This window comes from Dreissena polymorpha, chromosome 4 (assembly GCF_020536995.1).
Source record: "Dreissena polymorpha isolate Duluth1 chromosome 4, UMN_Dpol_1.0, whole genome shotgun sequence".
Lineage (NCBI taxonomy): Eukaryota > Metazoa > Mollusca > Bivalvia > Myida > Dreissenidae > Dreissena > Dreissena polymorpha.
Window position 1 is genome coordinate 22,347,576 of NC_068358.1, and position 12,413 is coordinate 22,359,988.

Here is a 12,413-nt window from a genome sequence, read left to right on the forward strand (position 1 = left end):
GTATAGCCATATAAGGAAAAATGCCCCGCCCCTTGGCAGCCATGTTTTTCAAGCAAACGTTACCATTTTCAAACTCATCCAAGATATCATTGAGACCAATCTTCTGACCAAATTTCATGAAGATTGGACAATAAATGTGGCCTCTAGAGAGTTAACAAGGCAAATGATGACGCCGCACACGCACAATGGACGACGCACGACGGACAAAAGGCGATCACAAAAGCTCACCATGATCACGTTGTGCTCAGGTGAGCTAAAAATAACTGCTTTTATATCAAATCTTACTTTTGCTCCAGCGTTCCACTGGTTAACATAGAATGATCCCTCATAGTTTCTGGAAAACTTCAGTTTATGGAGGTCGAACTCCGGTTTTAGGACGCCATCTCCTAGCAACTGCTGGATGTAACGGTTTTCAGGGTCAGAACTTTCTAGCAGATTGGTCAGGTGTGACCAGACAAACGATCCAACCTGGAATAAATAAAACACAATGAATTCTTAATTAAAATCTTAATAAGTCAAGGAAAATGCATTTGTCTGAGTTTTACACGTGTGGTTCAATGAGCTATACACACCTGGTTCACTGAGCTACACACACCTGGTTCAATAAGCTATACACACCTGGTTAACTGAGCTACACACACCTGGTTCAATAAGCTATACACACCTGGTTCACTGAGCTACACACACCTGGTTCAATAAGCTATACACACCTATTTCAATGAGCTACACACACCTTGTTTAATTAGCTATATACACCTGAATCAGTGAGCTATACACACCTGGTTTACTGAGCTATATACACAACTGATTCAATGAGCTATACACACGTGGTTCAATAACCTATACACACCTGGTTCACTGACCTTTACACACCTGGTTCACTGAGCTATACACACCTGGTTCAATGAGCTACATGTATACACATGTGGTTCACTGAGCTAAATACACATGTGGTTCACTGAGCTATACACACCTGGTTCACTGTCTCAGTTTCCAGCACCTGTCTGATCTGAGACAAGGCGTCAGGGCTGGGGCACCTAACCACAGCAAGGTAGGCATTGATGCGAAGCTCTGAGTCAACACTTGTGTCTCGGAACACCCCAATCAGGCTGCTCATCTGTATACACAGAATGAGAACACCATGTACATAGAGTAATAATGTAACAAAAAAATCAAATATACTTTTTTTTGGGCTTTTGCAAACAGGTATCAAAGCTCTTCACAAAGTTTTGATAGATTAACATGTTATTTTTTCAGTTATAAATTATCTCTTTTAATTTTATTGACAGAATTCAAGAATCAACTAAGACAATTTTGTGAAATTATGTGGTCTCATATTATGACAAGATTCAAATAAAGCAATAAGCAATTCAAATTTATCACATTTATGCATGCAGGTAAATTTTAACCAAACCTTATACTCAACTCAAGAAACAGGAACTTTTAAAACAATGCAGATCAAGTTAAAAATATTTGTTTAATAAATTAAATTTTGGATCTACAAGTATAAGCTAAATACAGCTTCAGGCCTGGAAGAACTACCGACCCCAAAACACAAAATAAGGCCTTACATTACTTACATCTTCCCCACAGTCAATCCTACGGAATGCCTGTATCGCGGCCACTCGAATGTCAACAGGGTTGTCAGCGTTGCTAAGGCAGGTCTTCAGTACGGATACAAGGGGCTTGATGTGACCCAGGTTACCAAGGGCCCGCAGACTCAGCATCACCTGATGAAATCATATTGGTTGCAATTAATTTCAGAATTGGAAAAGCAAAAAACTAATCTAAACCCTTTACCCCTTATAAACGCATCTGGAAAACATTTGAAGTTCTTTAGAATATCAAATTACTTTTAAGTCTTTTCTTAATATATTGAAGTTTGAAAGGCTTCATATTCAACATAAGTTAATGATAAGTAGCAAACAGCATAAAACCTGAACAGACTGCAAGTTACTCACAGGCTGTTCTGGTTTTATGCTGGTTGCAAAAGCTATTTTTACTTTGCTTCTAATGGGGAAAGTGTTAAAGTGGTTTCTTAATAGGATATGTCATCAATTAAACATTATTTATACACAATGCATTATTTCATTAATATCAAAAACTAAAATCATATATAAAACATGGAAATGAAAATTTACATAAAATACATAATTTCTCAAACCTTTCTGAAGTTTTGCTCATCCGTTTTACATTGTCCCTGCTCGAGATTTCGTTGGAGGCTGTCAATGAAGTCCGCCACCTCCAGTTGGTCTCCACATGAAGGGTTGCGGTGGCAGTAGGACGCCACCAGCGCCGACACTGGGACCAGCGCCCGTGTCTCCATACCTGGCACCCGCAAAAGGGACTGGCAAGTATACAACACACACATTTTCAGTTTTGTACAGTCTTGATTGCATAAGAAGGCAAAGGCTTATTGATACACTTTGAGAGAATTGCCTGGGTAGAATCATTCATTGGTCTAAAGTGAAGATTCTGTTAATTTTTTTAGTATCAAATGTTTTGCATAAGCTTTATTGCATTAAAAGTGTAAAGCTTAGTGAGACATTTGTCTATTGCCTTAGTAGTAACAGTAGTTGGTGGATCCTATTAATGCTGCCAGAGTGGGGATCAAACCTGTAACATACTGATTGATAGGAAGGCACAATATCAAACATATGAGTCGTGTTCTGAGAAAACTGGGCTTAATGCATCTGCGTAAAGTGTCGTCCCAGATTAGCCTGTGCAGTCCTCACAGGCTAATCAGGGACGACACTTTCCTCCTAAATTGGATTTTTGCAAAGAAGAGACTTCATTTAAATGAAAAATGTGATAAAATCGGAAAGTGTCATCTCTGATCAGCCTGTGCGTACTGCACAGGCTAATCTGGGACAACACTTTACTCACAAGCATTAAGCCCCGTTTTCTCAGAACGCGGCTCATATTGATGTTACATAGTAATACTAATGTACGTTCATGTGATGCATTATAGAGGAAAACCAGCTCTACCCAGAATGACACTTTCTAATTTTATAGGATTTTCTGAGTCTAGGATTTTGCTTTAAACCATTTGTCCACTTAAGCCAGATATGTTTGTGCACATAATAATGGTAAACCATAAACACCAGAAAACCACAAACTTGCACATGAAATATGGCACTCTAATTTTCTGCCATCTATATGACAGAACTACTGTAACAAATGTAAAAAAACTCAAGCAAACAGTCCAATCTCACCTGTGCATGGAAGATCATCTGGGTGGTGGGGTTGTTGATGAATGCAAGAGCACTCAACCAGGCCTCTGCCATCATGCCTTTCAGTTCACCAGACGACACTAGCATCGACATCAACTCCACACCAGCATCTGTGCCCACCATTATGAACGCATCCAAGGCAAACTTCCTGTAGTATTTAAAATATTCTGGTTATTATTAATGTTGTACCTAATATTTAGTGCAAACATAACAGGTACTAATAAGCATATACAACATGAAATCGCTAGATTTTAGGAAGTGACTCAATCAATACTGACCATGTTTTAATATTAAATAACATAGTAGTATACTTGTACTAAAAGTATATGTGTATGCAGCAAAAAGAAGAGAACAATTTGCATATTTATTGTTCTTTTAGAACTTAAAAATATTTGTAAAAATGTTCAGCAAATTAAGAAAATTAATAAAGGATACACAGGCAGAAGCACTGATGAATTTTCTTTACATCAATTTCAATACTTTAAACGTGTACTTCAAACAAACTGTGAGAGTTTATAATTAGGCTTTCCAAATAACAAAGTTAAGTTCCATTCACCTGACCCTCTCCACATTTTTCGTACAGATTGAGTCTCGGAGAACCTCCTGGTACACCTGCCGCAAGTTTGGCAGGTCCATCTTTCGTAGAACATTGACTAACTCTCCGAACTGCTGGCTTGTTTCGTTTGAGACCTCAGTGAGTTCTCGCCCACACAGCTTATTGATTACATCTAGTGCGTCTCTTGATGACCTATCTGACACAGACGTATCGGCTTCATGTTTGTAGTAGAGTTCCTGGGGCTCCCCAGCATCAGCTGTAACAATGACCTTGACACTGTAACAATGACCTTGAAACTGTAACAATGACCTTGGCAATGATCTTTCCAACAACAATCTTGACCTTATGACCTTTCTTGTACCTTACCCAATTACACTTGGAATACTGTCTTTATCAGCATAGTTCATATTAAGTTTATATATTGCATGTAAACAAGTGTATAATGAGGTTTTCATCTTTTGCTTTGGACTCTGGTTATAAGCCCTGTTTTGTCACAAAAACCCAACAAATATATTTGTTTATTTTTTCAAATATGCATGTGAGGGATATGAGCCAATATTTAAGCACCAGAAGGCCACAGTGATTAACTGGATAGGGTGTTGGCCTAGAAATCAGCAGGTCATCTGTTCAATACAAACTTTACATATCCCCCAGACTTTACCGGTACATATCCCCCATGTACTGGTATGCACTATGCACATGCACTTTGTACTGGTTCTAGCCAGGACACGTTCTCAATAATAACTTAATAAGCTTTTGACCTTATTTCTTTCTACAACAAATAAAACTAAACCAATTAAACCAGTAGCACAAGCATCACTTAGCTGCACTTAAGAATTGTACTTCAGAAACAACTCCTCTAGCTGCTACCAAAACAAGCACTTGATACAATTTACAATCATAGTGTCTAAGCAATAAGAGAGAGAAAAAAGACTTTTCCAGACTGGGATTTCAGAAATTGCAAGGTTAAGAGCTCTTGCAATATTTTAAAGTAGGAAGTCACTCATATTCAGCTTACAAAACAAAACACATGTTTAACATATTCAACATTGATTTACTTTCTACCATTTGTTGGCATTTGACAGCATCTACACATAAACAAATATCAGCCAAAACATCCTAGCATTTGTTCAGAGTGTAGACAAAAAAGTGCACAGTTTTGTTGACAAATGCTTCAAGGACCGAGTTTTATTTAAATACAGCAAATACATGATGAAGTGATGTGTCTGCTGTCTGTCAATTTAGCAGCATTTCAAAGAAATGTCAAAGTAAGTGCAACTACATGTAAACCATTTTAACACTCATGTCTAGCCACAAACTCAAATACATAGTCATGTGAAGAAAGGAAAAGGAAAATAACTAAAAGTTCAATATAATCTATTTGAAAGCAGAGCAGTCTAAAAGTAGATATACAAACAAAACCTTTTAACTATGTATCTTAAGATAAAAAAAAAAATGGGGTCATGTACAATGATTCTCAAAACATTGTTCATGGTTTGTTGCTGTTAGAATGTGTTTTCTTGCAATTCTATAGTTTAAGAACAGAACAGAACAGAACAGACAGTTTATTAAGACTTATACATAAGTACATCGTCTTTAATGCATATAATTATAAATAAAGTAATGTCACGTATCCTTATACTATAGTAGGTAACCAAATCAATATAATGATGTATATATGTTAGTAAGTAAAATGACATTTCAGAACTAAATTCAATGAAATGACATTTCTAAACAAAATAAGAACCGAGATAAACAACGATTTTGACAAGGAGAAACATAATAATGTTAAAGGCAGTAAGGACAATGTATTACAAATACTATCAGTGACTGCAAAGTGATACATACACTTCTTTGAAGAAAGTCAAACTATAATTCAGTGGTATTATTTAAAATAGCATTTCGTACAGATAATGCTTCCTTAACATATTTACACACGTTAAATATTTCAAATTTACAAGTTGATGTTAATAAACTATGGAACTTAACAACCGATGGATTCACGAAATAAAAACGTTTAATGAATTTTTGCCGTAGAAAACGGTAACATGAACAAACACAAATAAAATGGAATTCATCCTCTATATCCCGTTGATTACAACAAAGGCAATAACGTTCTTCACGGGGGATATTGTTGCGTGAGTATCTTCCTGTCTGAATTCTCAATGGATGGGCGGAAGCCCTTAATTTCACAAAGTATAAACGTAGACTCTTGGGTAATAAATCTAAATAGTTTTCATATTCAAGAGTAGTTTTAAACATTCTATACATATCTAGAGTAGAAACTCTATATATATCACCAAACCATTCTTGCTTAAAGGTATCAATAATTCTGCATTTAAATTCACAAACAAAAGCATGACTATTAGTTATATTTGCTGCTTCAAAAACATAGGAAAATCCGTAATCGTTTAACAATTGTTTAACATTTGCAACCCAATTGTTGCATCCCTTATTACAATCATTTAATGCTTGAATATACACAGTTTGTATTATAATATTTTTACTGTTAATAATTTTTAACCAATACTTAACAATGCGTACGTATCTATTTACATATAATGGATATCTGCCTAGCTCACCATAAACTGTAGCGTTACATGTGCTTATTTTCACATTTAACAATCTCTTGCAAAATTTTAAATGAATGCGTTCGATCTCTTTTGATTTATTGAAACCCCATATTTCAGAGGCATAACAACAAATAGATCCAACAAAAGAATCAAACAACTGGCAAAATAATTTCGGTTTAAGATCATACTGCTTACATTTATAGAGTAAAATATTCATAGCCTTAAGGGCTTTTCCAACCAAATGTTCTTGATTTAAAATGAAACTACCAGTGTAATTTAAAACAGTGCCGAGATAATTAAAATTATCTACGATTTCTATATCTTGGCCATTATATGTCCATTTTTCATCATTTCGAATTTTACCCCTTTTACGAAAAACCATTATTTTTGTTTTTGAAGTATTCACATTAAGCCCCCATGTATTACAATAGACATATAGGTTATCTAAGTGGTTCTGTACTTCTTCTGGTGATTTACCTAGAATAGCCATGTCATCCGCAAATAATAATAAAATTAAGGTTATGTCGTCTATATTTAGGCCAGACAATGTGCTATCTTGCAAAAATAGTTCCAAATCTTCTACAAACAGTGAAAAAAGAATCGGGGACATTACCTCCCCTTGTCTTAGACCGACAGCATAACTAAAGTATTCAGAATATGATGTACACGACTTGACACAAGATTTAACATTTTCATACATATTCTTAATTATTCTCAAAAGTTTACCTTGTACACCAGATTTATACATTTTTAACCATAATGCATTGCGATATATACTATCAAAACATTTGAGCAAATCAACATAAATAACATACAAACGTTTGTTTTCATTTAAATAATGCTGCACAACAGACAACAAGATATAAATAGCATCAACAGTTGAACATCCTTTTCTGAATCCAAATTGGGCATCAGAAATTTTAGCATTGTCTTCACAAAACGATTCGATACGTTTGTTTAAAATGGTTGTAAACAACTTAGAAAAACAACTAACAAGTGTTATCCCTCTATAATTACTAACATCATCAACAGAGCCTTTTTTATGAAGAGGTATGATAACTCCTTCTGTCCACTGATCGGGGAAAAAGCCAGAAACTAAAATACTATTGAACATGTCACATAAATGATTTGATAAAATATCCAAACTTTCAAGAAAATATTCATTTAAAATAAAGTCACTACCAGCCGCTTTATTACGTTTTAAGCGTTTAACTGCATTCCTAACTTCATCTAATATGTTAGGGACAAAAAACTCCAGGGTGAACTGAAATGATCAGCAACCTTTATTAATAATGCTAATTAACAATGTTTTTTTTTATAATTATGTATTCAATAGTAGAAAATAATCAACTTGTTGACTTGTTTTGGTACAAACACCAGTCATCAAAACTGAGGCAAATACAAACTCTGTTAACCAATCAAGTTGTCCAAAAACTAGTTGCATTTGATTGTTTATTTACATACTTGGTGACCGAAATCATGAAGTGCTCAGCTAGATATTTCTTTAATGCCACGAAGAATCACTCATACATAATGTGCGCTATTGAAATACAATATGCCCTTTGCACAGACAAATATGGAACACCACTTGAACACTGAACCCTATTTCAACTGTATTTTCTATGTTTTAAGTCACTAAAGAATGCTTGAACTCTTGTCCAGAGTATTTCAATAACCAAGTCATAAGTATGACAAAGAGCTATATAAGGAACTGATTGTTTTCCTCATAGAATACTTCTTCCACCAAAGTGGAATGACTCAAACGGTCAAACAATAATGATGATTGCTTGAGGGCCTGGACATAGAGTAGGACATTTCCTGCGAATAACAGCTTATTATATACTCTGTTTATATGTTGGAATCATTAAAGTAAGATAACAAAAGTGAGTAAAAAAATATGAGTCGTGTTCTGATAAAGCTGGGCATAATGCATGTGCGTAAAGAGTCATCCCAGATTAGCCTGTGCAGTCTGCACAGGCTAATCAAGGACAACGCTTTCCGCCTTAACTTGATTTTTGGTAAGGAGAGACTTCCTTGAAACTAAAAATACCATAAAAGCAGAACGTGTCGACCCTGATTAGCCTGTGCAGACAGCAAAGGCTAATCTGGGACAACACTTTATGCACATGCATTACGCCCAGTTTTCTCAGAACGTGGCTCATATGTGTATTATTGTCCTTATTAACATGGATAAAAGTATTGCATTGAAAAATAAATAACTCAAAAGCTTTAATTTATAACGAAATACTTGAAACTATTAATTGTTAAAACTATGAACCACGGATTTCAAGTTAAAACGTATATAATTTGTGTTACAAAAATTACATTTAAACTTTGTTTTAAGATCATTTGAACAATGCCCCGTCAAGTTTTATGGACAAGCTTACAAACTAATACGACTAAATTTATCCTAACCTCCAAATTGATTGGGGTCTTCCTTCCCTTATTGACAGATCCATGGACTAACTAACGGCAAGATGCAAACCATTATACCACCAACGTCTTCGATGTGTAAGGATCTTTTCAAAAGTAGATGTACCGGTATTCAATTATTTATATGTGAATAATGTTCAAGTATAACATTTGAATAATCTTTGCAAATTAAGAGCCATCTCATATTGTTCTAGCATTCTCACATTAAGGCATGCTAGTATATAACTGATGTACTGTATACAATGACATGTATTGTTGACGCATGTAAATTTGTTTTTTTTCTGTTTATATTGTTGTGACGATGAGCTGTATATGCTTAATAGTCCTAAACAAACATTCTGTTCTGTTCTGTTCAAAACGGAATATATCAAAAGACACAACACAGTTAAATGACATTAAAATGTGAGTGTTTTAAGTGTTATACAATTAATTTCATCACAGGAAAGGAAAATAACTTACACACTTGCATTCATTATCATTCAAGGGCTTATAAAAATAATAATCGTCTCCCTTTTTCTTGATTCACTATCATACCAAACACATGCAAATATCACCTACAAAAAGTCCATACCACTATAGAAAGAGCTGTCTCGGTGTGCTTTGAGTTCTTTGCTGAAAGTCAGTTTCTGCGAGACTTCAGTAGTGGCTCCCCCTGTCTCACTGGAGAATGGTCTGAACGTGTGCACCTCATGACACAGGGCTCGTGTGATCACACCCTGACTGCTCACATCCTGGTCACATGACTGGCTACTCTTCACGAGGGGCACCGACTTCATACCCTGAACAAGCACAGTCTTGACTGACTAACACTGTCTGCTTATTGTTTCATTCATACCCTGAACAAGCACAGTCATGACTGACTCACACTGTCTGCTTATTGTTTCCATGACCGAATCATTTGAGGCAGGTTTTTTGTGAATTCATAAAAAGGTAAAGAAAGGATCTTTTTTAACTATGTTACTACATCAGATTTCTTAATTTGGATATTTTATGGTGTTTTATGTAAAAAAAAAGTTTCAGTAGCCCAAAGGCGATTCCTACATTTTAAATTCCTGTATTTATTGAATGTTATGTAAGCTCTTGACAGCTCTTGATAAAAAAATAATATTATATGACAATCACTTTTTATTGTCTTTCTGTATCCCTAAACAACATTAATTTCAACCTTACATAGGTGCAAATGTTTGCAAGCCAATCATTTGATGGCATATCTGTTTTTGTTTTGTTTTTGCAGTTTAAGTATTCAAAAACAAAAGACCATGAATTAAAATGTGTTAGATTCAAAGAATGGGAAAAAAATCATAGGGCAAGATAAATCTAATCATGTCAAAGCCTGAAAAGTTTTTTATACAAAACTACACACCATTTTATTGATAAGGATTAAATGTTTTTATTAAAATGGAGTCCCCAATTTGAGATGTCCAGTAGGCCATTTTATGCTACAACCGCACTTTAGGCAATCTTCAGACATTATACATGAGAAATTAACCCCTACTGTGCCTGAAACGAACTTACCTCGGCTGCTTGGAATGGAGCAGTCTGGATTGCGCTGGTGAAGCCCTGTCTGTTGGTGCAGGTTGTGAGGTCCTTCACCTTGCGAAGTGTGCGTGAACTCCAGCCCTGCTGTATGAGTGAGTACTCAGTCTCGCAACGGCCTGTCACATCACTCTGTAAGAAAAAATGAAATCAAGGCTTATTTAAAATTTATTTATTTAAGCTCTATTGAATGGAAACCTGAATTTGTATTGAAACGCTCTTAAGTCCGTTTTTGGTTTCTCACAGTGGGAATCAAAACTGTGACCTCCCTTTAGATAGGCGAACACCATATCCTATACGCCCGGGTGACCTTGGTTCTTATCCCCAACATTGACAAAGCATCAACAATGTCTCAATATGAGCCTTGTTCTGGGAAATCTGGGCTGAAAGCACGTGTGGAAAGTGTCATCCCAGATTAGCCTGTGCAGACAGAGCCTGTGCAGACCGAGCCTGTGCAGACCGCACTGGCTAATCCGAGATGACACTTTCCGCCTGCACTGGATCTTAGTTGAGAAGAGACATCCTTTAAACAAACAATTCCTTAAAAGCTGAAAGTGTCGTCCCTGATAAGACTATGCAACTGCTCATGCATTCAGACCAATTTTTCCAGAACGCATCTGATACATTCCATGACAAACCCACCTCAGTTGTATTGGTTCCCATGCCCAGATCCTGCATGGAGTTCTGCAGAGCTGATAAGATTCCCTTTTTGACGTTAACGACCCATGTTGGATCTGCGTCCGTAGGGCACACGGCACTGACGACGCCATCTTGGTGACTGAGTCTCATGGGGAAGCGTTCAAGGGCCCGAGTGAACAGGGCCTTCTGCTCCGGGCTCTGGTATGTCTGGGAGTCACTAGCAGTCAGAGATGAGTCCTTCACCTGCAAAACATGTGTTATATTAGACTTATTAGTTTAATTTATTGTTCAAATTCATCTAAAGCCTTTGGATTATAGAAAGATTTGGGTCAATTAAGTGGGATATGATATGGAAAAATCTAAGAATGCTTAACTAGTAGGGATCAAACCCTGCAATGATCTTGATTGATAATTGTATTTCAGGGCCAAATTCAGGGTCACAATTAAAAAGATTATTTATGTCTTTTGAAATTAAATATGGAGAAACCTTGTTCGAAATACTTTATCTGGAACATTAGATCTGGAGCAAACAAAGATGGTATACTACTCATAACTTTATAATACTGCAATTTCTTGTTTACTTGCAATAAATATTCATGCTATCATTTTAAGGTTTTCATTATAGAAGTTCCTAACTCTGTCATTAAGAGTGTAGGATTTCCTTAAATTATAACTTCTGTTAATGGCAGAGATGGACTATAAAAAATGTGCGTTACCATCACAATACAATTATACAATATGTTATCAATATTAAACAAATTACTAAATATCAGTGGGTAATGAGTGTAATGTAACATAAGTTTGTCCAAATGTGTAGTTTATAGGATCACATCCTTGTCAACAATAATATGTTGCTTTATTATTGTTTGTTTATATATACATATACCCTTAAAGCCAATAAAGGGATGCTGACCATTCCATTTAAGCTCAGGATATTCCATCCAAACAACTCACACTGTTCTTACCTTGAGAATGAGTTCACATTTTGACTCGACGTGTACCAAGACCTTGGCAGTGAGGCCTATGACAGACGCTGGGCTTGATGCACCTTGTAGTGAGGTTCGAGTCTCGGCCTCATAATTGTACTGGTAGGTGCTACCGACATTCAGCTTAAACTTGTTGCTATCTGCCATTTAAAACATTAAAACAACTCTTTTACAAGTTTTGCTGGTGCAGTTATTTAAATAAAATACACCTTAAAGTCTACCAATGTCAATTTGATTAGTTGGGAAATATCTAAACTGAAAAGTATCGTTTTGTGATTTTTTTTACAGAAAGCCATCATGGAAATTATTTTCATGGGATTACCTTTTGAGATGCATGCATACAAAAGAAATAACATACATGCATTATGTAATATATACAACCTTATTGTTTCAAAAGGAATATGTTAAATCAAGCCAACCAATACTCTAATTAAAGTAAACATCGTTCTAACCATAT

General features: G+C 35.7%; 1 protein-coding gene across 1 annotated transcript in view; it reads right to left on the reverse strand.

The window, feature by feature from the left end:
• The window catches only part of LOC127877753 (uncharacterized), a 42,067-nt gene that overhangs the window by 24,347 nt on the left and 5,307 nt on the right, over window positions 1-12,413 (reverse strand). The window contains exons 3-12 of the mRNA XM_052423961.1: window positions 11,936-12,096; window positions 10,974-11,213; window positions 10,311-10,463; window positions 9,367-9,574; window positions 3,790-4,045; window positions 3,216-3,381; window positions 2,165-2,347; window positions 1,581-1,730; window positions 974-1,117; window positions 286-468 (exon numbers count right to left, since the gene is read on the reverse strand). Of these exons, the coding sequence (XP_052279921.1) occupies window positions 286-468; window positions 974-1,117; window positions 1,581-1,730; window positions 2,165-2,347; window positions 3,216-3,381; window positions 3,790-4,045; window positions 9,367-9,574; window positions 10,311-10,463; window positions 10,974-11,213; window positions 11,936-12,096 (1,844 nt within the window). The remainder of the gene's footprint in view (window positions 1-285; window positions 469-973; window positions 1,118-1,580; window positions 1,731-2,164; window positions 2,348-3,215; window positions 3,382-3,789; window positions 4,046-9,366; window positions 9,575-10,310; window positions 10,464-10,973; window positions 11,214-11,935; window positions 12,097-12,413) is intronic.